At 45.4% G+C, this 26668-nt stretch overlaps 2 protein-coding genes across 3 annotated transcripts; one reads left to right on the forward strand and one right to left on the reverse strand.

Annotated features, from left to right (window-relative positions):
* Positions 1–1084: 1084 nt before the first annotated feature.
* Hif1an (hypoxia inducible factor 1 subunit alpha inhibitor) lies at positions 1085–20261 on the reverse strand. The gene is made up of 9 exons (XM_027407225.2): positions 20164–20261; positions 14974–15145; positions 14503–14753; positions 11831–11979; positions 9177–9322; positions 8119–8225; positions 7674–7737; positions 7099–7209; positions 1085–6322 (listed from the first exon to the last, which is right to left on the reverse strand). The coding sequence occupies exons 1-9, from the start codon at positions 20259–20261 to the stop codon at positions 6278–6280; spliced, it is 1143 nt and encodes a 380-aa protein (XP_027263026.2). The 3' UTR covers positions 1085–6277.
* On the forward strand, positions 19856–25138 carry Ndufb8 (NADH:ubiquinone oxidoreductase subunit B8). 2 transcript variants are annotated; one of them, XM_027407224.2, is made up of 5 exons: positions 19856–20007; positions 20562–20688; positions 21846–21945; positions 22745–22900; positions 24968–25138. In XM_027407224.2, the coding sequence occupies exons 2-5, from the start codon at positions 20570–20572 to the stop codon at positions 25058–25060; spliced, it is 468 nt and encodes a 155-aa protein (XP_027263025.1). In that variant the 5' UTR covers positions 19856–20007; positions 20562–20569; the 3' UTR covers positions 25061–25138. The 2 variants fall into 2 exon arrangements, with proteins under 2 accessions (XP_027263025.1, XP_027263024.1); XM_027407223.2 differs by lacking the exon at positions 19856–20007 and adding an exon at positions 20220–20375.
* Positions 25139–26668: the final 1530 nt, after the last annotated feature.

The raw sequence follows: 26668 nt of genomic DNA on the forward strand, positions 1-26668 counted from the left end.
TGTATCTCAGGCTGAGGTCTAAGTAGCACCTTCTCCACATGGTCTCGTTCAGAGGCTAGACGGTATGTGAGGACAGTGGGGCACTCCAGATGTATCTGCCCTTCACAACAAATGTGGACCAGCAACCAGATTTTCAGATTTCCGTGACCAACCAAAGGGTTTTATTCTTTTTGTGTTCCTACACCTGGCCCTGTCCCTGGAGGGATTCATGGCAAACCCTGTGGACTAGGCAAGAGAAACCCAGGTAGAAACATGGAAACATGCCTTCTACCTTTCCCCAACCCCTGGGCAGCTATTTATCTCCAGTCATTAACTTAGCCTGTATCACTTCCTGTAGAAGGCCCACTCTACTGTGAGTACCCAGTTGAGGAACACGCCTGTCCTTGTGCATCCTTAACTCCCTATGGAAAAGAGAGCACTCAGGACAAGGGACCAGCACAGTGCCTGGACAAGAGTACTTAACAAACAGTACCTATTAAAACCCATTTTCTCAAGTTTAATTCCTTCTGCCATTTAACACACTTGTAATTTAAACACACTGAATGGCCGGGCGTTGGTGGCGCACGCCTTTAATCTCAGCACTCGGGAGGCAGAGCAGGTGGATCTCTGAGTTCGAGGCCAGCCTGGTCTCCAGAGCGAGTGCTCCAAAAGCTACACAGAGAAACCCTGTCTCGAAAAACCAAAAGAATAAAAAAATAAACACACTGAATGGCATAAAAGTGAACCAAAGGGGCCTCAGCTGTCATACTCTTACTGAGGAATTTAGATGTGAGTGGTGACAGGATCTGTGACAGTCAGAAGTGACCAACAAGAGAAAGGGACTGGTTTGAGCAGGGGTGGGTGCTCACACCTGTGGTAGCGCCTCAGCATGTGAGGGACAACAGCTTCTCCATGTGGAATGGGGAGCCACTGAGCTTCCATGGCCTGTCTGTCTGTGATGTGCTCAAAGCTGAAAGCACCTCCCCAGGGCTATGAGAAGGAGTCTACTGACCAGGTAGAAGAAGCATGGAGTTAGGTACCAAGAAGATGAGTCACTGGAAATCTGTTATACATCACTGAACTCAAGTTTTTCAAATAAGTCACATACTATAAACCACCACCACAGCCATTTATTAAGTGCTTGCCAGGCACTGTGCTAAAGCTTTACAGACATCATTTCAGTTAATCCAGCAACCCTGAGGTAGATATTTTCACACCCCACCCCCACATATCATTATAATAAAGGAAACTGAGACTCAGAGAGGTTAAAAGAATCAACCAAGGTCAAACCCAGCTGGTAAGTAGCAAGCTAGAATGTGTACCAAAGGTATCAGACCCCCAAATGCATGCTTTTAAACACTAGACCATTTCCCCTTGAAAGCTAAAGGACACACATTCCTTCTCCAAACCAGACTTTAGGGAGGAGGGAGGGCAGCTTCAAGCTGACTTTTTGAACCAGTTCTTGTACTTATTCTCTTGGAGGAACAGTGTCATCTAGTGATGAGCTGACCACTGGGTTCCTTTCTCTTGTTCCCCTACCATTGCAGCCTCCTCGTGGAGGCCTCCACTCTCGACACCAGCCTACTCAATAAGCTGCTCCCCTTCTAGCAACCTCTGGAACGCAGGGGTCTGTCAGACGCTGTGACACTGAGCCAAAGACCTGAGAGAAATTAGGAGACATTCAGAAAATGTCTCTCATCCCTGAACTGCTGGACCCTAAGGCACAAGAACACATTCAGATGGAAACACAAAGTTCACTCCTTCCAGCCTGGTTCCCAAGCCTGGCCTCTCTCTAGCAGTCTCTTCTCACCAAGTCCGTTACCTCTCTAGGCCCCTCTAATTGTCTCCAAGGCATCACTACTCACAGGCCCCGGGCCTTGAGGACACCAATTTCTGAGCCTTTGATCCTCCAGAAATGTCCCCAAGGTCCTCATCTGGCCTCAATCTGGGCCCCCTGTATCTTTAATTAAAGACCTGACTGAAGGACAAGCAGTAAGGACCACCAGAGTGAGACAAACTGAGCCAGCAAGTAAAGACAGGAACGGCAAGAGGACAGAGCAGACAAAACAGACTAACCAGGGAAAAGTCAACAGACTCCCTGAGGTCAGAAATGAAGAGGGATCAGGGAGAACCCTGTGGAGAGGGTTCCTAGAGCCAAGCTGTCCAGCACTTGTCACCAGAGGGCTTCTTTGAGGCAAAGAGCCTTGGTAAAGAGGCCACTGAAAGCCTGGGTGGGAACAAGCTCAAAGACCCACACAGAGGTGCATTAAGAGGATGCCAAGAGAAACAGGTCGGAACTGGAAAGGCCCGGGTCTCCAGAACCTCTGAGTTACTTCTCTCATCCCCACACCTACCCCATCTAGGCAAAACTGGTCAGAGGGTCACTGCTGGTAGCCCTTGCTAAATTCTGCACCAAGTTTGAAGGATGAAAGACAACAGAGGTAGGGAACTTACCAAGGAGTGAGATAGCACCATCCTTGAGAAGTTCACATTTGAAAGGGTCAGAAACCCATCCCAACCCTTGAGGGGGCCTGGGATCTAAGGAACACACTAAGGATGAGGACTACTTGGTGCAGATTAATATTGTCTTAGGCATTTGAAGGGGCAGGGTGAATATTGAGGTAAATCAAGGATATTGGAAGATCTAAGCTGGATTCTCTACACCTTATTAATAATTAGCTATGTCACTGTGTCACTAGTCTGAGCCAGGAACCTTGATGTTCCCCACAGCCACAGCCGCACTGATCCAGAGTAAGCCAGTGCAGCTGAGAGGCTTGAAGGGGAGCTGTGCCCATCCTCTCCCTCACAACAGGGCCTACCTTGCAGATCTGAGCTCTGACACTTTCACATGGCCTCCTTTCCAACTCCCACACATGTGTGGGGCTTGAGAAAGATCAGGTTTCCTGCACAACCTGAAGTGCTGGAATGTGACATATACCTGTCACATTTGGGAGACCAGCAGCGTTGACTATTACTGAGACACTTCCCATAACAGTAAGCACACATCAAAACTACCCTACTGTTATTCTTTGCCCCAGGGCTTGTATTTAATACTTACTCTTCTATCTTGAACTTTGTTGGCTCATGCAGAAAGATGTCTGTTTCTATACCCATCTCAAGCTGGGATTGGACTCCTAGTCTGTGAAGGCATGCAAGCTCCACCCACACTTGTGGGAACTCCAAAGTGGCCCAGAAGGTTTTGCAGGTCAGAGACAGGGAGTGTCTCCCCATACTGGGCTGTCCCACTGGTAAGGATCCTTCCCTTCTCCGTCTCCTAACAGATTCAGATTAATGATGGCTCATTCCTAATTGTCAAATTTCTTTTCCTTCATCCTGTGTCTAATCACCAGTGACAGAAACCATTACGCAAATGAGAGCAGACGACTTCCCCCAACTGTTCGCGTTGGTAAAAACCTTGTAATTTAGAGCTCTGATTTGTAGGGGAAGCTGGTCTCCCCCAGGCATCCTGGGCATCTGCTCAACTGATGCCCACAACAGCCCCTCCTCCACCTCATATCTCCAACCCCCCAGCAAATATTTGACTTCACAAAACAGTAGTTTTCACTGTACTGCTGGTGTAAAAATGGAAGCTTGCAACATAGCCAACCCCTAACAAGCCCAAGTCTCCACCTTCCTTGGCACATCTGACTCCCATGCTACCATTAGAATGGGTGAACACCGCAGCAGCAATGCTTCCTGTGTTGCAAGGAGAATCTGAGCCTCAACAGCCCTAACCTAGGTGAGGGAAGGCCATGCATCTCATCCCCAGGAGGAAGTGGCACAGCAGGGCATGAATCCAGTGATCTGGAGCTACTTCAACTCTGAAGCACAAGCCTGCTCAGAGGAGGAGCTATGGGCACTAAACTCAAGGGTACACAGTACCCCTCCCTCAGCAGATCCAGAACTCACTCTTCTACAGTTGCTCCCTGCACCCGTCTCTTGTTAAGAAGGCTTTCCAGGCAGCTTTTCCATGTCTCTAGCTGGAGCCCCCGAAGACTTTAACCCTTCCACACCCACTTGCCTGAGCCTGCCTGCACATTGCCTAGGGAACAAGACCAAGAAGAGGTAGAGAACTGACAGGATTTGGAAGAACCAAAGGCAGAGCAGGGCAGGGGCGGGTCTCTAGCCCAACAGACTAGGTTTGATCTTGACTGTCACTCTTCATCTCCTCTCAGCCGGTTCTTCATCTGTGAAGTGAGAAGCTGACATGCATGACTGTGAGGGACAGGGCTGAAGGCAACAGGCACACATCAGGTGTCTAAGATCAGGGGTAGCTATGGCATCAAGACCAATCCTGAGACGGTCCCAAAGTTTACTTCTTTTTCCTTGTCCCCAACCACCCTAGGTCAGACCTGTACCCTGAAGGATAAACCAAGCAGACCCAGATTCCCTCCTACAGATCCAACACCTTTGAGGGCAGAGCCAGGAACACAGAAGATCTGCTGAGAATGAAAACAGCCTGCTGATGGCCAAACTAACCCTGCTTTGCTTTGCTCTCTTGCTGCACTCCTCTTTCCCCAAAGAGATGAAGGCCATGGAGTTTACTGCAATCACAATGCCCAGCACTGGCTGTATTTGAAGAGCTACACTTGAGAGGGTACCATGTCTGCATACTCACATTGAATCAAAGCCCCCAGAACACGTACACAGGTGTGCACAAGCATACGCATGCATCTTCTCAGTCCATGGGGCACTGTAGGCTGAGCTTCAGGGCTAAGAGCCACAGCTCAGACAGTAGAGGTCAAACTTAGGGGGATGGGAGAAAACAGTGGGAAAGAAGTGAATAAAATTAGACTTCCCACTCAGATTTTAGAGAAAAAGATGATGGAGAAGGGACTTGAGGTAAGTGGACACAGGGCCACCACTCTGCCAAACTGCAGGGGCCCCATTCCCTCTGAACAGATGTGAACGATGGCACTCTGTTGTGTAACGTTGAGCTGCCCAGCTCTACACTGCAGCCCTGAGAAGGTTCCCATAAATAGCTACCAACAGAAAAGTAAACCCTACCCATGCTCTACCAGCTGGCCTACTCTAGCTGTCATGCAACGTTACGTTGGGTCTGGCAGAGGCGCTGGCTCTAAGAGGCAAGAGGACACTTTTGCCCTTGCCCTGAGGTGGATGAAAGGTATTGAGTTAGCTGCCTAAGTCTGATCCCATTTCATCTATTCAGCCAGGCAACTCAGCAGGAGCAGGGGATGTGGCCTGGACAGGGAAACACACAGGACCTGGAGGCTCAAGCCAGTCAGCTTTAGGTAGGCTGCAGTGAGATCTGACCAAGATAGGATGGCTAAAATCCGAGTTTAAAAGCTATAGGCTAAGTCAGGCAGTATCTGGGGTTCACACTGTACTGTCACATTGGACAAGGTAAGCAGTAGAGAACCTTGGTAAGCAAGAAGGATGGCAAGTGTGAACACACACACACAGGTGTGCACAGGTATATACACACATGCAGAGGTCCATACCCCTGGAGCCCAAAGAAGTTAGAGTTAGAACTACCTCCATGCCTAGCACAGGGGCAAGAGCTGGTACTGAAAGAGAATAGCTGCATGTGTCTGCAATTTGGAACATATGCACAATCCTCTGTTCTTAGATTCTCAAGGTTACCTTCTATGTATGGCTTGAGTCTGTAGTTCTCAACCGGACCCCTATCTAATCCTCTTCCACCAGAAGGCTATCTGGTCTCCCAAAGACAAGCCTCCTTCTAGTGTCCCCACTGGGACCCAGCAGCTATTGCTACCTGGCCTGTAGCCTGACTATGCTGCAAAAACTGGCAGAAGGCAGACTGATGAGCAGATTCATTCTGGCACCACAACCCAGATGTAGGAGGGATACAGGAGCATCTCCTCTCTCAGGCTGAGGCACTGAGGCTTCAGGAGACAGGAGCTGAGATCCAGAATGATATCCTGGTCCAGGAAGAGGGAACTTGGAACAGATACATGCATGTGTGTGTATACACATGCATATGCACACATGTACACATACACACACCCTGAGGTTGACAGACTAACACAGACATGATGACAACCAGAAGCTGGAACTCCACACACTGAATGCAGGACTTTAGGGGGGCGAAGAGGGAAGGTTCTGGGGCTCAAAAGGCAAGGGTGAGAAATCTTTCCAAATGGGAGTGGAGTCATCTACCCTGCCTCGCCCCAAACACCTGCCTCCAGGGCCATGGCAAGAGTCCAGTCCATTAAGTGCAGCGTGCAATACTAGTGCTTGGAGTGTCCTGTCCTCATCAACGAAGCATGTGGACGAGATAGCAGTCACCTGGCAGGAGGCCTTGACCTCTGGCAGGTTAGTTGTAACGGCCTTTAATCATGGTGTTCAACAAAGGCCCCACCTGTAAAGAGATAATATGAGGAGCCCATCAGAACTGCCTGTCTCCTGATCCTACAGTAAGACTAAATGTGCCTGGAGACATTCAATATTTAGCCATGGACAAGGACAAGTAATCACTGGACCTTGTTCTAATCAAGTTTCCTGAATGTCAACTTAGTATTCTAGGGCATGACCCTTTGGAGGTCCAGTTTATTTTTCCTTCCCTTTTACAATACCCTGTGTATCTACAAGCAACACCCATCAGACAGAATACAATGATCCGAGGACCAGTGAACACCCAAACACCTGCAAGTGTGTCTGCATGTTTCTCCAATGTACCAAGAATTTTAAATGGTTCTCTACTCTAACAAAAGGCCACCTGCAGTTAGTCTTGGTGCTCTCAACCACTTAGGCATCTCTGATGTTGAGGCTAACCAGTAGAAGGGGGTAAGGCAACTAAAATTCAAACCTCCTTCTTTTACCCAATGGACCAGTGATATACCTGGGTGAGAAGCAGGGCTCAACACTACCTAGAGCAGCCCTGACCCAACTGGGAGTGCACAAGAAGACGCTTTATTACACACTTTCCATTCCAGAAGAATCCTCTCAGGGGTCCCCAGATGGCACACGCGCCCCAAGGCAGACATTACTACTAGCATGGAACGGATTATAATGGATCCACCAGTCAAGCCCAGCTCTCATCAGAAAACAAGATTTCCTAAATATACAAATAAAGTCTGTGAAGAGAAAGCAGCCACTGAGACAAGGGGAGCTCCAGAGAGCATCACCAGCCCTTACCTCTTGTGGATTCCCCAAGGCCTCTCCAAGCATCTTCTCAATGTTTCTCATGATGGCTACTTTCTGATGAGCTTTGAGAGGATATTCAATTCTCTTAGGGGTAGGAGCCCCCTACAAAGGAAGCAGTAGCTCAGGAAATACCTTTAACACAGGCTTTCAGCTCTAGTACCATATTTGCTTCTAAAAAAAACAGTTTAATTGTATTCTTCTCCATCTCTGTGCAAACAACTTCCAGGCTAACCCACAACCCATCCCAGCCAAAACCACTCACTTACTATGCTATACCTTCTTCACCCCAGCCCCAGTTCCATATGGATACATACACAAATAAATGCCTCCCCCCTCTCTCTCTATGCCTCCCTCCCTTCCTCCCTCCCTCCCTCCCTCCCTCCCTCCCTCTCTCTCTCTCTCTCTAAATGCCTCCCTCCCTCCCTCCCTTTCTCTCTCTCTAAATGCCTCCCTCTCCCTCTCTCTCTCTGTGCACACGCGTGTGTGTGTGTGTGTGTGTGTGTGTGTGTGTGTGTGTGTGTGTGTGTGTGTGAACAACAATAACAACAAAACCCACTAATATTCACCTTATACCAGAAGTTCACAGTGATGGTAATTCCCCCATTTAGTAATGACTCTATGTGGTGCCACCTATTAAAAAGAAAAGAAAGAGTCTCCTGTTTACTTTCCAGAGACAAGGATGGAAAACTAGCATAGCCTAGCTAAGGGAAACAGTGAAGCAGGAGCTTTATGCTCATCCTGTAAAACAACAGTGGGCCAGAAGCCAGAGGCTGTGACGTTCAGTCTCCAAATACTGAAGAGGTGGATACAGAAACTACAGATCTCTTTCAATTTGAGCAACTGTCTTCCTTTCCTAAGAGACAGAGTTGTCCTCTATGCTTAGTATGCTTATGTCTGGACATGCTAGTCTTCCTGCAGGCTAATCCTACAACTAAGAAGGGACACAGATAAAGCTTTCTGGGACCAGGAAAGAAAGTATTCCCAAGAGGCCCCCATCCCTAGCCTCCTCACCAGTACATTGGGATGTAAAGAACATCACCAGGGCCAACCACTGTTTCATAACCAACCACATTTCGGAAATTAGGAAAACTCTCGTAGTCAGGATTGTCAAAGTCCACCTAAAGGTCAAGAGAAAGAAAAAAGATCAATTAAAGCTTGCTGTGGCAGCTTAAAGAAAAGAGAGACTTAAAAAGTAACTTCAGAGTTTGTATGCAGAAGATACAACAGATATTAACTGCCCCTCTCAGAGAACAACTTAAGGAAGTCCATGCTCATTTGTTACACGCTAAGTAATTCTAGATTTCAGTGCTCCTGAGCTCTAAAGAACTCCTCAAAAGCCTTAGGATATGAGGAGTTAGGATCATCTGTCACCCAAACCTGTCCAAATGTTTTCTCCCAAACAAATCCTGACCAGGAGACTCCTGCATGAAGGAGCAAGGCAACTGTCTCCTCAGGAAGAGATGTTGGGAGCTGGAGAGATGGCTCAGCAGTTAAGAGCACTTGTTGCTTTTGCAGAGGACCCAGATTTGGTTCCCAGCACCTACATGGTGGCCTCACAACCATCTGTAGCTCCAGTTCCAGGGAATTCAACATCCTTTTTTGACCTCCACAGGCACCAGGCATGCACATGGTGCACATACATACATACATGCAGGCAAAACACTCATACACAGAAAATATTTTATTTACCTATCTCCCTATCAAAAAGTAGTAGCATATATGATAAAAGAAAACAATTATTAAAGTCAGTGAAGGCATTCATATTTTGATGAAACTGAGTCAAAAAAAAAGCAAACTAAGTAATCTGAGTCTACCAACATTAATGATGGAGTTTGCCTCCTAACAATTAGCTCTGTTTATACTTACAAATGTTTGGGGATCATCACAGGAGCCTGGAACATGTAGGCTACACTGTGAAATTATTCTCTGGACTTGTTTGTAAGGCAAGACCAGCCAGAAATGCAGACCTGACATACCCCCAAAGAGAAGGGCTAGTATTCCAGCCTCTGATCTCAAAGGCATTTTTAGAACCTGGAGGTCTATACCCTTGTCAGACCACATAGGCTCACCTGGCTTTGCCTGTCACAGGGATGATGGACAGGATATGGATAGAGGCACTCAAACTGATCTGGAGGGAATAAGATGCATCGCTTATGGCCTTTTATCTGGGCAAAGAAGTTCTGCTGCTCATCATAGTGAGCAGGTGTCACGTTTCCTGTAAGAAAGAAGACATTTTCTTAGCTGAGGCAGTAGATATACTGCACAGGTCAGACACAGACAGAGCCTAGTGCTGGAGTGAAGTCTTGATGTTCCCCCAGCTAAAAGTCAAAGTAAATTGCAATTTCAACTCTTAGTAAATCAGGTGTCCTATTTCATGAGCAGTAGACTCTCGCAACCCCCGATGGGTGAGGTCATCATCAGTTAGCAGACTGTCCTCAGTGGTGACTGATGCCCTGAGTGGCAGCAAGAGCTCACTAAACAAGTCTGGCAGCTGACAAGCTTGTACTCTTCCTGACTATGGCAAGAATCCATGGGCACTGACATGGCTGATACCAACAGTACACATGATCTTCTCTGAGGTGCTAACTAGTGACTTTGGGTTCTAGGAATATGCTCTTGCTTCAGGGAGCTCTTCTGGAGCCCAAAGATTCTCAACTGCTGTTCTCACTTCACCACACCTATGGGACACAGCATCACTCAGAGCAACACTGGGGCTCACTGAGGCTGCTGACTCTCAATGAGAGAAAGATTACTAAATTACTGAAGAAAGGGTGGTAGAGTTTAAGAGACATTGCTTAGAATGTCACCTTGACTAGGCACTGTAATGCCAGCATGGACAACTTAATGAGACCCTGATTCAACATGAAAATGTTTTTAAAATGGCTGGGACTGTTCAGTGGTGCAGCACTTGCCCAGCAAGCACAGGGCCTATGTTCAAGTCCCAGCACCACAAGTTTTAATATAAATACCCGCATACATATATTGCTACCTTGAATTAGTTCTGCCCTAATGCACATTTCATCTATTCCTGCATAACTAGGATCACATCTGTATATTCTGTGTAATCTCTGATTTAAAAAACATTTGCAGATGGACGTGGTGGTGATTACATGCCTGTAATCCTGGTACAAGGGAGGCTGTGCAAAAGGACTGCTGAGAGTGTGAGGATACCTTGAGCTACATGGGAAGGAAGCTCCAGGACAACCTGCGGTATATAGTGAAAGCCTGTCACAAACAAAACAAAACATCCTGCGAGCCAGCCAAATATGCCAAACAACTGTCTTCCTACTGGACAGTCCAAGGGCACCCTCAAACAAAAGAGGCCTCTGCTTCCTGGCACCTGGCCACAGCAAAGGAAAGCAATGGGATTAACCCAGAGCCAAGGAAATCAGAGCTGTATTCTTTCTGAAAAGCCAAAACTTGGTTTTAAAGAGCAGTAAGTGCTGAAATACCAATGAAAGAAGATTGAGGGCTCAATTAGGTCAATGACATCAAATAATTATTCTGTTTTTTTGTTCAACCATGTTTACGCACCACTTAGCACACAGCTGTAGATGGTCTAGCCCTGAGCTGGCACTGGAAATGGAAAGAGAATAACCCTGAACAGCACTCACACACTTCTTCCTACTCAAAACAGAAGACGGGGCTGGAGAGGCAGCTCAGGGGTTTAGAGCACTTGTTCCTTTGGTAGAGGACCAGGGTTTGATTCCTAGCACCCACAAAATGATTTACAACCATCCTACTCCAGTTCCAGGGGATCTATTGCCCCTTTCTGATGTACCAGGCATACAAATGGTGCACATGCATATACATACATACATGTAGGCAAAACATTCATACACATGGAAAATTACAAATTTAAAAACCATTAAAAAATCACAACATATTTACTTATGTGTATATATACATAGCAAGATATACAAACTAGTATACCATGAAGTGCCTCTAGAGACCGAAACTGAGAGCCTGGGAGTAAAGGGAGGAGAAGATGGATAGCTAAAACCTATTTGTATCCTTTCAATTTTGAATTCCATAAATATTTATTTAAGAGATAAGGTTTAACCATATTATAAGTGTTTTTGCCAGGCATTGTGGCCCATGCCTTTAATCTCAGAACTCAGGAGGCAGAAGCAGGTGAATCTCTGTGAGTTGGAGGCCAGCCATGTCTCTACAGCGGGTTCCAGGACAGTCAGAGCTAAATAGTGAAACCCTGTCTTTAAAAAAAAAAGTTTCCATTTTTACAGGAGTAAAATCCCCTCAATATACTGAGAAGCAATGACATTTCAAGGAGGCCTCTCTATCTCAGCGCCTGTTCTCACACAGCAACTGAGAAAGGAAAAGAATATTTTGTTTTGTTTTGTTTTCCAAGACAGGGTTTGTCCTGGAACTCACTCTGTAGACCAGGCTGGCCTTAAACTCAAAAGAGATCTGCCTGCCTCTGCCTCCAAGAGTGGGGATTAAAGGCGTGTGCCACCACTGCCCAGAGAGAAAGGAAAAGAAATGTCTTAAGACTGCATGACACTATCTAAGAGACTTAAAATATACATTATTTCATTTAACTGTGGCAGCCATTTATAATAAGCTTTTTCCTCAGCAGATGAGGGAGCTGTGGCCTTAAAAAGTTCAGTGACTTATTCAGAGTCTTGGAGCTAGTAAGTGGAGGAGAAGGATTAGAGATCAGGTTTGCAGGAGGTGAGGCCACGCTTTCCGAAACATTTCTTACCTTCCATGCCGATGAGCAGCAGGTTAGAGGTCAGCTGCCCCCAGCCACGTTTTCCCTGTTGCTTATTAATCCAGTTCCAGTTAAAACCCAAGAAGTCCATGACAATCTTCCTTCCCACGGTGTCATTGAGCGTTTGTTGCAGATACAACCTACATTCCCCAAGAAAAAAAATTCCATCAGTGTGCCAGATCAGTCCCTGGTATGACCTCTCCATCTGGAAACCCAAATCTGATACTAGCATCCGCAACAGAGAACAGCTGTAGCCATGCAAGACTTCAACAAGGATTCACAGAGCTGAATTCTTTCTCCCTGTCTAAGGTCTGCTCCACAACAAGTTCTTTAAAGATTTGTTTCTTAACACCTGGGTCAGTACAGGTTGCCTAAGAATCCAATGCGTCACACAAGAATGTGCACAAGGGAAACACCATACAATTTAGTTTCCTGGAAGCCTATCCTTTCAGACTCTTGAGACCAGACACATCTCCTTTAGCCCTTGATGACCACTGTGGCCTATTCTAACACTCTCCTTCCTTGTGAAAAGTTAACTCTTTGGTGCCCACTTAAGACGGTCTTATTTAACTTGCTTTAACCAATGAAATGCCCACAGAGGGACTTGTGTTGTTGCTTCCAAGTATAATTTTAAGAAAACACTCCACATTACCATTTTCCCCTTTGTTACACCCAACTGCAAGATTCTAGATTGTAACTACTGGGGCAATTTGTGTCCAAGAATCAACAAGATGATGTGACCCACGACAAACATACATGAGAGTGAAAAATAATGGACTTTACTGCCTTAAATCTTACCTAACAGTTATGGCAAAATTAATTAGAAATCTCAGTAACTTGGAAAAGCCAGCTACAAGCAACCTTCAAGACTCACAATAACAGAGGCTGGCCTTGAATTCCTGATTTTTCTGCCTCTACTTCCTGAGTGCTATGATTACAGGTATTTGCACACCATGCCTAGTTATAACATGCCTAGTTATAACATAGATATTTAAAAAAAAGTTAGAGACACTTCCAGAAATGAATATAAACAATATTTCTATTACAACTGAATAATAAAAGCTCAAATATTTCACAGCATACATGTGGAGGTCAAAAGGCAACTTGTGGGAACTGGTTCTCTTCTTCCACCATGTTGGTCTTGGGAATAAATTCACGTTGACAAGCTGAGGACTAAGTCTCTTTACCCACTGAACCACCTCACTGGTCCAGACATTTAAAATTTTATTCACTTAAGTACGTGCTGCTGACAGGACGTCAGAAAGAGAATGAAGATAGGAGGCTACAGAGAACTCCAAACATGGCCACCAAATGTAGGACAGTCATTCACTACTAAGTACTGAGCAAAAGAAAGTCTTCCAGGGGCAATTTTACACTGTGGGACTGACTGGAACCTATATAACTAGCTGTCCTCAAAAGTGGAAATAAAAACAAAGAAGAAAGAATCACTCTGCCAAATGAGTTTTGGTTACTGGTTCAAAATAAACCATCTGTTCTGATCTTCCCAAAGCTAAAGGATCCTGATACCCCTTAACCCCAAATCATAAAAAACTACTTAACCCAGACAGTATTCAAGAACCAAGACTGCAAACTGTCAATTTCAGAGCTAAATCCAACAAGCAATTATTCTCATTCTTTCATGCTCGCTCTCTCTCTCTCCCTCTCCCCCCCCCTCTCTCTCTCTCTCTGTGTGTGTGTGTGTGTGTGTGTGTGTGTGTGTGTGTTTCAAAAGTCAGAAGCAGTGCTGGATAGCTCAGTGGTTAAGAGTACTGGCTGTTCTTCCAGAGGTCCTGAGTGTAATTCCCAGCAACTACATGACATCTGGAAACCATCTATAACAGGAGCTGATACCCTCTTCCAGGCTGCAGGTATACATGCAGAGCATTCATACATAAAATATAAATAAAATAAGATAAAAAGGTCAGAAGGGCTGGAGACATGGCTCAGCAGGTAAGAGCTCCTGCAGAGAGGACTGGGGTTCGGTTCCTGGGACCCACATGACAGTTAACAACCGTCTGTAACTCCATTTGCAGAGGATGGAGTACCTTCTTCTGGCCTCCATGGGCACTGACTATACACGCACACAAGATATACATACAGGCAAACACCCATACATGTCTCTGATCCCAGCACTCAAGGCAGAGACAAAAGGATCTTGGTCTATATGGCAAGTTCCAGGCCAGCCAGAGTTAGAGTGAGACCCTGCCCCACACACCCCAAAACAACAACACAAAACCAACACCCATACACATAAAATACATCCCCCCCCCAAATTCAAAAGGTTTTAAATAAGATTTTCACTTTGAGCTTATCTTGAAAACTTGGAACCCTGGGACAGCCCTCCCAAATGGAATGCTTGCCTTCAGCCTTATGGTACTTTCTGCCTAGACATATTCAAGCCTTTCATCTGATAGACCCTGCAAGGCAACCGTCACTCGAACTACCTAAGACAGGCAATCAGATTCACTGTTCAAGGCTAATATCATTCTCATCCCTCAAGTTTCTAGAAAGAACCACCAAGGACTCAAAGCCCTTACAGGACAGTAGAGCAGAACTGTCATTCGTTCAGTAATGGAACCAGATTCTTAGCCAATTCCACCACACCTTCAAACAAGCACAGGAACGTGAGCGGATGCCCTAATTCTACCGACTGGGCAACTTACCGCTCTTCTCCCCCTCGATGCTGTATATCCTGTAGTTTCTCAACAAACTCATGAAATTTAATTTCCTCCCTGCTGGACCTTGGTTTGAAGTTCTGGAAATTAGTCATCTTCTTTTCATCATAGTACAAAAACTTATGGGTGCTGGCACTGTAAACAGAGAAATCTCCGTTGCCAATATTCTCTTGCAGGTATTCTAGGTCCCACTTCAGAGCAGGGTACACAAGGTTTGTGTCGGTCAGCACCACAGGCTCCTAAGCAAGAAGAAAAGAAAATCAGAAAAGTCAGGGAATTCCAAGGAGTTAATCACTTCTTTCCGACGATATTTGCACTTGTCAAGCTCACAACAATTTCTCCTGACATGCCACCTGTCTTTCCCGCCCCCTAGGTCTCAGTCCGCAGCCCCGCCAGTTCCCCACCGCCCCCCTAACTGGGTCCCTTCCTCCACCCCTTCAGCAGCAGCCCCGCCCCCACCTCATTTTCGATGAGCGGCCCCGCCGGAAGCGGAAGCCCCACCCCTTCCGGAAGCAACCCCGACGCACACCATAGAGATGAGCTGCGAGAGGTGGGGCCCCGGGTGGAAGGAGCTCTCCCGAACGGTGACCTGCAGCACTGCAGCCTAGGCTCCGCTCTGGGCCGACCCGATTAGATCCTCAGAAAAGAGATTAACAATATTAAAAATAATAATGAGACTAACGAAATATGCACAAGCCTACAGAGGCAAAGGAGGAGGCAAGTATAATTATTAAACTTTGCTCTCATGGGTGCGGAGAGAAGCCAACGTTAGACCCACTGAAGGAGTCGCTAGAAAAAAACAATTATCACGTAGATCTTGGATAAAGCTTAGACAGATGATTAGTAGCAAGCTGAATCAAGGGAAGAAAGATCAAGGGCTTTTATAGTTCCAGCTACTCCAGAGGCTGAAGCAGGAAGCAAGATCACTTGAATTCAAGAGTTCAGAGGCAGCCTGGGCAACATGGCAAGCCACCATCTCTTAGATATTTTATTTATTATGTATACAACATTCGGCTTCCATGTATATCTGCACACCAGAAGAGGGCACCAGATCTCATAGCGGATGGTTGTGAGCCACCATGTGGTTGCTGGGAATTGAACTCAGGACCTCTGGAAGAGCAGTCAGTGCTCTTAACCTCTGAGCCATCTCTCCAGCCCCAGCCACCGTCTCTTAAAAAATAAAAATAAAATAAAACCAAGGGAAGAATTCTTTTATTTAGTATCACTTGAGGGTTTTATTTTTTTGCATATGTAACCATCTCTCCTATTAAATATATTCTTGCAACAAGACCAATGTTATTTAATCACAGGCATCCACATTTTTAAAAAAATATACTGGTTATAAAAGACTATATCGATTGCTTTGCTTGCTTACTAGATAGTACTAATGTATGCTCACAGGAGGCCAAAATTTGCACCCACTTAAATATGTCCTATTTAAGTCTATCCCCTTAAATGTCAGCAGGACCTGTCTCTATGACAGGGTAGTATTCCTGTAATTAGATTTATTATATGACAAAGATGTAGTCAAAGTCCCTAACCACTCACTTTCAAGATCATCAAAATGGAGACCTATCTTGAGTAGGGCTGACATTACCTCTCTAGCCCTTTAAATCTGGGCTTATGGGTCAGAAATAGAAGTCTTGAAGATTTGAAGCCAAAGCACATGCTGTCTGGTTTGCCTTGAAGGACCATATATGCCACTTGGCAGAGAATGGCAGGTGAATTCTTCACTAGCTGAGAAAGACTAACAAAGTGAGGAACAAGCCTTACAAATTCAAATCATTGAATTCTGCTGATAACTTCCATGCTTATATAGAGAGCCTCAGATGACATGGGGAACACCCTGATTTCAGAGCAGTGGGACCCTGGGAAATGTGAGAAAATAAGTTGGTATTGTTTGGGCTACTAATTTTATGACTTATTTAAAGAACACTAAAACAAAATTTACTTAATATGCAGCAATAGAAATTAATACACTGTCATAACTATATAATTATGCTGCATAGTAACTATAATATAACCAACTGAAAACAGAGTTATCTCTGTGAAGGGGTTTGGCAGCAGTCAAGGTTTTATCTGCAATGTTTGAATTTTTCCAAATACATCAATTTATAACACTGGAAATTAAAAATAAGTCAGACCTAGAAGTTCATATCACTAAAATCAGGAATGAATGCAGGAAGATAATATAGACTTTACAATTATAAAAAGGAATATATAAAATACTATAAACAAGTGTATATAAAAATAGAGAATCTAGATGAAATAGAGGAATTCCTGTAAAAACAAAACTATAATAACTAATTCAAAAATAAATAGAAAAATATAACGACTCATATCAAAACTACATTAGGAAAAAATTCAAATACCATATAAAAAGCCTAAAACAATATGAATTCATTGATGAATCCTACCAAATACTTAAAGCAGAATTAATAACATTCCTCAGGAACATAGGAGGACGGAAGACTTCCAGATTCATTATGAGGCCAGCATTACCCGATACTAAAACGAGATGAAGATAGTTAAAAAAAGCAGGTCAGGCCGGGTGGTGGTGGTGGTGGTGGTGGTGGTGGTGGTGGTGGTGGTGGTGCACGCCTTTAATCCCAGCACTCGGGAGGCAGAGGCAGGCGGATCTCTGTGAGTTCGAGTCCAGGCTGGTCTACAAGAGCTAGTTCCAGGACAGCCTCCAAAGCTACAGAGAGAAACCCTGTCTCCAAAAACAAAAACAAAAACAAAACAAAAAAAGAAAAGAAAAGCAGGTCAATATCCCTTATGAATACACATTCAAAAGTTCCCAGCAAAATAAATCTAATACCATACAGAAAGGTTAAGGCACCATAACAAAATGAATTTTTTTTGGAATGCCTGGTTTATTTAACATTTGAAATGTTAATCAATGTAATCTATTAATAGAAGAAAAATACCACATGGTCATCTTAATATTCACAGTAGAACCTTTTGGGAGACTTTAACATGATATTTTTCATGATAAAGCAGAGTTCCAAAGAACATCACTGAGACAGTACAAAGGACAGCAATGGTGATGCATCTCAGATGGCAGAGTGCTTGCTAGCTGGCACCAAGTGCTGGGGATGCTGCCAAGCTCCACATGAACTGGCCATGGTAGTGTGTGCCTACAACCCTAGTGCTTTGGAGGTAGAGGCAGGAGGATCAGAAGCTCAAGATCATCCTCAGGTATATAGCAAGTTCAAGGGAAGCCTGGTCTATATGAGTCTGTCTCAACAAGAGAAAGGCATGTACCACCACTGCCTAGCTATTTCTCTCCTTTCATCTTTATTTTTTTCCATTCTCTTTGCTACATAACACAAGTCATCAAAGTTAAGCAAATGAAAATGAGATACTGCTATCATTTGGGTGTGTTGCTCTAAAAAAAGTATGTGTTGGAAATTTAACCCCCAATGTAAATGTTGAGAAGCGAAGCTTAATGGGAGGTCACATTCACCTTCATGAATGAGTTTCCCTTATTATAAGAAGGCTAGAGTTCAACTGATACTTTTACATGTGGTCCCTGGCCCTTCAACTCCTGCCTTTTGCCACCGAATAACATATCAGGAGACAATCACCAGGTGTCCACTTCTTAACCTTGGATCTCTCAGATCCATCCAAAAGATGGATCTCGGTTTTTAAAAGTTCCTAGTCTCCGAACAGTGCAAGAAAGATGCCATCCATGCCCACAAGGCTGGTTTTAACAGAAAAGAAAGTAGCAAGTGTTGACGAAGACAAAAAGACACTGGGGGCCGGGGGGAGGGGGGATAGATGGATGGATGGGAACCGGTGCAGCTACTTTGAAAAAACATCTTGGAGTTTTTCAGAGAAGGAATCATACAAGACATCCTATTACTGTGCAAATCTATTCTCAGGACATAGCCGACAGAATTGAAAACATACATCCAAGCTTGGTGTGATGTCTCTGTAATCCCAGCACTTGTAGACCAGGGCAGGAGGGTCTCAAATTTGAGGCTATTCAGGGCTCCAGAATGCGTTCAAGGACAGCCTGAGTTACAGAGTGAGACCTTGCCTCAAGAAGCTAGAGAACAAGACCAAAAAGCAAGACAAACCCACAAATCAAGAAAAAAAGAAAATATACTATGTACACTCACAGAAAACCTGTACAACAATATTTTTTGTAGCATTATTCACAATAATCCCAAAGTGAAAACAACCCAAATGTTCATTAATTGATACGTATATAGTATTGTATATCCATACAACAGACTATCACTTAGCCATAAAAATAAATGAAACATTAAAACATATCACAATGTGTGGGAATAGAGAAAATGTGCTAGTTGGTATGAGAATTTTTCTGAGGGAGTGATGAAACATTTTAGAATTAGATCAAAATGATAGTTACACACCTTTATAATGTACAGAGACAATGTAATGAGACAGAGTCTTGTGTAACTCAGATTTGCCTTAAACTCATTATGTAGCTCAGGCTGGCTTTGAACTCCTAATTTTTCTGCCTTCACATCTCAAGTGTTGACATTACAAAAGGTATACACCATCACGTGAAGCTTGTTGTATTCGTTACACGTTGTGGGGCTGGAGAGCTGTCCCAAAGGTTATGAGTACTGGCTACTCTTCCAGTTGACAAGAGGGCCAGGACCAGTGTTCAATCCCTAACACCCGCATGAGGACCAACAATCCACTCACTGTAAGTGTGGGATCTCTTCTAACTCCAGTTCTAGGGATCTGGTGCCCTCTTCCGCCTCCTCCAGCGCTTCATACATACGGTGCACGTATGTATGTACGCAAATACACACGTAGGCGAAAACACCCACACACATACATAATTTTCTTTAAAAAAGAATAAATTATATTGTGCATAAATGACATCCTAAACAACTTAGATTGGTATTGTTTCTTGGGCTTGCTACTAATTAAATGCAGATGTTGCCAAATTAATTCTGTTGATGTCTAGCGACTCTACAAGAGGACAAAATGCGCTGCAGTAATCCTCCCCAAATTTATACATTGATTACTATGTGTCTGTGTTTGTCGCTCTTTAAGAACGGATTCTATTTCAGTGATTTTTGTCCTAAGAGTTGATAGAAATATGTGCGTACTCATAAAATGTAAAAAATATCCAAACCCTACTCGAGTAAGTAAAATGAAAACTTAATAGTATGCAAACATGTCTTCCAGGCTACTGTGTTAGAGTTTGTTAATTGTGTTGGGTTTGGAATCTGTTTTTCCTGGCCAATGGCAGGTTCGGGGCAGTGTCGGGAGAGCCGCCTCTGGCAATAGGCCTGGTTTTACATTTGTTGGGGGGTGAGGTGACTGGGACGTTTAGATGAATTGCGACTAAGGATCTAACTCCGAGCATCCAAGAAAAGAGGTCAACCGATTTGGAGAAAGGATCAAACAAAACCAAGAACTAAATCTGAAAGACGACTACGCGTGAGGACGAAGGCAGAAACGTCGATGGGGGCGAGGAGGGGAGACAGGCAACTTGAGGAAAGAGTAAGCCTATTTTACTTTGGCCGTTTGTCTGAAATGTTTTCTGGGGGCTCGCCTGAAAGGGCCTCAGTCAGCTGAGGGCGAAAAGCAACAACAGCACAGCTTGAAAGAGCAAACCAGAAGCAGCTTTGTTTTCTCTCCTTCTTGCCATCCGCTCACCGCCCAGGCTCTACCACGGCTTGACCCCGGAGACCTCTGCGCCGGTTTTGCCGGTCGCGTTTGGCCCCGCTCGGCCACCGTGAGTCGCCTTTGCGCATGTGCGCGGCGAACGGCTGAGAAGGTGAAGATGGCGGCGGCCGGGGCTGCGGTCCTGGGAGCCCGGTGGCTGCGGAGGGCGACCCGCGGCGTGGTGCCTCTGGGGGCACGGACAGGTCCGCAGCAACGCGCGGGACGCCGCTGCGGGGAGGGGGCCTGCTGGGCCGGGTGACGGCGGTGTCGCGGCCGGGGCCGGCCCTGGGGGGGCGGGGTGGAGGCTGCCGGGGTCCGGCGCAGCGGCTCCGAGCTTTCGGGGTGGCCGGGGCCCCGCGCCCGCCTGACGCGCCCCCCTCTGCGTCCAGCCTTCCACATGACCAAGGACATGCTGCCCGGGCCGTATCCCAGGACCCCGGAAGAGCGGGCCGCCGCCGCCAAGAAGTACAATCTGCGCGTGGAGGACTACGAGCCGTACCCGGACGACGGCACGGGGTGAGTGAGGCGCAGGGTGGCGAGCCCCCCGACGCTCTCGCTCGGACCCGCCGGGGAGGAGTGGGCGAGCGAGCAGCTGCAGCCCAGAGAACTTCAATTTTTTTTCCTTGGCTCAGGCTGTTCCCTCGAATGAGGAAGCCGAGGTTTTAATGGCTCCCCCGAGGACTCCAGCGCAGCAACGTTCTTCCCTGGCTCCATCCAGAGCACTGGATTTCATTTAGATGGAGCATCTGCGGGGCTCAGGTGCCGTCATCTGGGCACGTGACCGCGCTGGAGCTGTGCTCCTGTCACAGACGATGGTGTACACTCTGTATAGGTCTCTTCAAAAATTTGTCCCCACCCCACCACCACCACCCCCCCTTTTTTGTTTGACCTTAGGTGTGTGAAAATCGCATCAACCGTTAAGCAAGTTAAACGTCAACATTCATTCTCCGGTTGGTGTCAGTCCCTTTTGCCCCTGTATCCAAGTAGCTTGCTTAACTATGTACAGTGGTTAAACATCACCCTCACTTCCTGTGTTAGAGTTTCTCCTGTCGGCACCTCTTTCTTGTTCTTCTCTCCAGTCAGTTGCTTTGACATGTGTCCCAGTTGCCATCATTTTCTGTTTTGTTTGTTTGTTTAGCTGTTTTGTGGACAGGAACACTCTGGGTGGTAGTCTCTATAAGGTAAACTTGGACTTGTTGGGGGAGAACCCCCGCTAAGCAAGACCTCCCATGAGGCGTCTGAAGCAAGAGGGTGTGCATCAACTTGTGACTAAGAAGCCCCACGGTAGCTGTGGAGGGAAAAAGGCCTTTTCTAATGTGTACCCCTTTTTTTGTTTTTATTCCAACAGACGTGGATGGCTTTGTATTTAGAACCTGTCTGATGAAGGAATGGGATAATTGATTGCTAAAATTCCCTTTTAGTCCAAATATAGAGTTGTCTGACTTTTCTTTGTAAGAAGATAAGGACGTGTTGTTTCAGAATTCAACACAGCCTCTGATTATAGTTTGAACTTTTTTGTTCTTTTATTAGTCCTAGAACTTGAGATGTTGATTTGGGGTAGGTTCTTCTATCCTTAAATGAAGTCATTATATTCTACTCTTTGAGAGGAGGGCTTTGAATTGTCAGCGACTGCTCACAGCCCTTTCCAGAAGTTCTCAATGTCTGTCTTTCAGGCACGGTGACTACCCGAAGCTCCCTGACCGATCCCAGCAGGAGAGGGATCCATGGTATGAGTGGGACCACTCAGACCTGAGGTTGAACTGGGGTGAAACGGTGAGAAAGCCATTGCCCATTTTTCCTTTCTTTCTGTTTCCTTCTGTTTTCTTGGGACTCTCTTTAGTTTATATAGTACTTTTTTGCTAAGTTTTTCTGCTCAAAGAAGCAATGTCCAATGTTGTGAGACCCAGAGTTCTACCTGTGGCACACGGGATGAACTCGCAGGGTACCCAGAATCCCGTGTCCTGTGAGCATCGTGCACGTCATGCTTGAGCTAGCTTCGGTGAAACCAGAATTCATCTTTGCTGGTTGTGTCTTGGGCCTGGCTCTCAGAATATTGTCCCCAGGGAGTGGAATGGTTCTGTTAAGCCTTGTATCAGGCTCTGGGCATTCTAGATTGTCTGCTGTCTTAGTTAGGGTTTCTATTGCTATAATGAAAAGGCATGACCAAAAAGCAAGTTGGGAAGGAAAGCGTTTATTTGGCTTACACTTCCTTAGCACTGTTCATCATCAAAGTAAGTCAGGACAGGAACTCAAACTGGGCAGGATCCTGGAGGCAGGAGCTTATGCAGAGGCCATGGAAGGGAGCTGCTTACTGGCTTGCTCAGCCTGCTTTCTCACAGAACCCAGGACCACCAGCCCAGGAGTGGTCCCACCTACAATGGGCTGGGCCCTCCCACATCAGTCACTAATTAAGGAAATGCCTTACAGCTGGATCTTATGGAGGCATTTTCTCATTTGAGGTTCCCCTCATTCAGATAACTCTGGGTTGTTTCAAGTTGACATAAAACTAGCCAGCACACCTGTTTATTGCAGGAAGAGTAGTTTGTGATGGTTATATGCCTTTCTGCCACAGATGCACTGGGACCTAGACATGTATATCAGGAACCGTGTGGATACATCCCCTACACCTGTTTCTTGGCATGTCATGTGTAAACATCTCTTCGGCTTCGTGGCCTTCATGGCTTTCATGTTCTGGGTTGGGGCGATTTTCCCTTCCTACCAGCCTGTGGTGAGTATTTTATGAGTTCCCCAAAGCATATTTGCTTTGCCTCCTTTCCTGAGGGAGTGAAGTCGCTGGAGTAGGAAACTAGCCAATACCAAGTTTGGCTTCCCAGAATTTTAGAAAATAGGAAAATGAAAGGCCTTCCCTAGCAGCCCAGCACAAACCTCAGAGCACTGCTCCACCTCTGCCACACCGTGGACCAGTCTAGTTGAAAAGACAGACTTCTCTAAATAGTGGATGAGGATATGGAAGCTCATGTTCAGAGTTTCCAGGTATATTATCGTGAATGGCCTTTCAAGGCAGAGTCACAATATCTAGAGCTGAAACCTTGTCCTGCACTTTCTGCAGGGTACTGGAACAGTTGTCTATAGTAAGCATAGACAGTCATGTTTCAAGGAATTTAAAGAACATAGAAAATATGTTTCCCAGCGTAAAGGACATTTTAAGAAATTTTAGATAATGACATAATGAGTGTCATTTGAACATATATATGAGAGCCTGGCATGGTTTGTATATGGATGCCTGTAGTAATGTACAGAGTGGGGCAAGCTGCTGCAAGGGAGTAGGATTAAAACCAGAGGCTAAAACAATAGGATTTGGGTGGTAGGGAAATCAGAGAAACGGTGAGAGACAGGTGAGAACTGTAGGAGTGGGGAGGATGGTGAGTTAGGTGATATATAAAAATAGGGCCGGTGAAATGCCGCCAAGCCTATTGACCTGAGTTCAATCCCTGGGACCCCCATGGGAAAAGGGAGCCAACTGACTAATGTGAGTTGCCCTCTGACTTTTGCATGAGTGCCATGGCAAGAGTGTGCACACACACCTAGATATTAAATAAGTAAATGTAATTTTAAAATATTGAAAGATTTCAAGCAGCCATTATAGAAAACAGTTCCTAGATAGCCAGCTCTATGGGTTTCCTAGAGAACTACAATACATTCATATCCCTCAGACCTGGTTCTTGGAGTCCTAATTCTATGGCTCAACAATAGGGTTCTAGAGTCAATATTTTCAACAGTCTCTAGATAATTATAAAATGCATCTAGAATTGAAGATCATGATACTAAAAACATTGTGAGGTGAATTGATTGGTTCCATTGGGCAGCTTTTATTGCATAACTGAGGATTTGGACTTTATGGCATAGTGGTGTATTAACTGAACAATTATTTATACGACCTCCACTATGTACCAGATGTAGACTGTGCCATGGGGTGTCTGGGACTGCCTTTAGTACCAGGGAGCTATTTGGGCTTTGACTAGAAGGCTGACATGATGAGGGCCAGCTTCTTAGGAAGTTTGATCTGGGAGTAGTCTCCAGAGTGCTGGCAAGGGGCCCACAGGCAGGGAAGCAGCAGTGTTTGCAGTCAGCTGCCCAGTGCTACCTCTGCAGAGATAATACCCTGAAGGTAGCTGGGACGGCCGTGTGCACTGACACGAGACTTCTTGCCAAGCCCCAGGGACTCTCTGCTGGAGAGCATGTGGGGCAGTGGTGAGCACTAACTTCACTTCAGGAGAGCAGGAAACAGTGTAGCTCTTCCATTTTTCAATTCTGTAAGCACATCACCCTTTTCTCCTCCCTTTGAGCTGTGTTCTCTGGCAGCTGTTTGTTGGTAAAGCCAGCAGCTCCTAAAGCACATCCCAGCCGTGTCTCCTCTGTGCTTTCCCCCACCGCTGCTCCTGCACGCCTCATTTGCTAGGCCACTTTAGTGGTGGAACCATTAGAGGCTGAGTGACTTAAAGGAGATTGAGTCTGTCTCGACCCCGAGAGAGAATGGGATGGATGGTTGCATCGTCTCATTTAGAAAGCTTTGGCTCGGACTCCCCCTCCCCACTTCTCACTTGCAGGGCAGGCACCACTTCTCTTACAATTTAGGCTGTTTCTCTGCTGTGGGTTGAGCAGGGGCAAGGAGTCTTGCTTCTGCCATTTTAGCTCAGCTGGGTCTGACCAGAGGCTACTGTATACCCATTTGCTCTGCATGATTGTTAACTGGAGTAGGGTGTAGTCTGGGATTGGCTGGATGACTGTTGTTCTTGCTGACCTGTATGGGTTTGGTTTTTGTTTTCTTCCTTAGGGGCCGAAGCAATACCCTTACAACAATCTGTACCTGGAACGAGGCGGTGATCCTACCAAAGAACCCGAGCAGGTGGTTCACTATGAGATCTGAGGAGGCCACGTGGGCTTTTGTGCCCTCATTCCTAGAGGGTTAACCTTAATGAAACCACTAATAAAACTCAGTACCATGGTTCCTGTGCCTTATTTCCCCAGGAATAGTCACTGCTGTGAGAGCCTCACCCTCGTGTTTTCCCTCTACCTGCTGCCTGCCTGCTCTGAAATGGGAAGGATGGGCAGGAAATTAGGAAATAAGCAGAAGAAGATACTAGTTCATTCCACTGGGCTGTGAAGGTGGTTGCGAGCTGCAGGTTGCATAGCAGGTAGTAGAGGGCCAGTCCTTTTCTTGTTTACAGGACTGGAGAAGGAAGGACTTCCCAATTTGGAACAATTTTCTGTTTCCTTTAAAAACCATTTTTGTGGAGCATATCTATAATGCAGGAAGCTGAGGCAGGATTATGCAAGTTTGAGGCAAGCCTGGGCTACTTAGAGAGGCTATAAAAATCAAAACAACCCGAAACTTTAATTAATAGTTTTTAGTTTAAAAGACATGTGGTGCATACATCTGACCTCAGCGCTTGTGAAGCTGAGGCTGGAGGATCTCTGTGAGTTCAGGACTAATCTTAGGCTGTGTAGTGAGTTTGAGGCTATCCTTACTATCCTTACTCATGTCTACTTGATGTGCCTTACTGCTTATGAGTAAGGATAGTAAGACTGTTTCCAAACAAAGACCATTTATTTGAACTTCAATGGTAAGTAGGTTTTAAAAGAAAGTAATGTGTTTCAGGTAGATGCTGGAGTAGTGAGGGTGGACTACTCTGACACTGGCATTTCTGCATTCCTCCTTTCAAAGCAAGTTTTCTGAAACAGCTTCTTAATAAGCTAACATTGCCAATAGTGTGAATTCTGGGATGAATTCAAGCTTCTGTAACAGCCTTAGAAGAAAGCCACATTTTTCAAGAGTCTATCATAATTCATTTTCTATTTAAATTTTCTTCTTAAAATTTTCTTAAAGCATACCTTGTCAACCACAGATAAAAATTATATGCATACATCACCAAAGAATATGCAAGGACGTCATGACCATTTTGCCTAAAAGGAACATGTGTTACTGAGAACTACCCCAACCCTGACTTCGAAATGTCATTTGAAGGTGACACAGTCTAAAGTTCTCAAATCTGAGGTGATTAGTCACATGGCTTTAATCCCAGGACTCACAAGACAGAGGCAGGCAGACCTCTGAGCTCTAGATCAGCCAGGGCTACATAATGAGATGCTGTCTCAAGAACTTAAAGTAGGAAAAGATGTCTTAATGTTTAAGAGCAATGACTGCTCTTCCAGAAGACCTGGGTTCGGTTCCCAGAACCCACATGGTGGTTCACAACCATCGGTCCCAGGGGTTCTGAATCATCTTGTAGCCTCCGGGGATACTACCTGTGGTATCAGACATTCAGGCAAACACTCATTAAAAAATAATAAAGCTGGATGTGGTGGCACATGCTTTTAATTCCAGTACCTGGGGGCCAGAGGCAGGTGGATCTCTGAGTTAGAAGCCAGCCTGTCTACTAAACGAGTTTCAGGACAACCAAGGCTACATACTAAGACCCTGTCTCATAAAACCAAAGCACAGTTTTTCAAAAAATTTTTTAAAAAGGATTAAAAT

Source organism: Cricetulus griseus, chromosome 3 (assembly GCF_003668045.3).
Source record: "Cricetulus griseus strain 17A/GY chromosome 3, alternate assembly CriGri-PICRH-1.0, whole genome shotgun sequence".
NCBI classification, from domain to species: domain Eukaryota; kingdom Metazoa; phylum Chordata; class Mammalia; order Rodentia; family Cricetidae; genus Cricetulus; species Cricetulus griseus.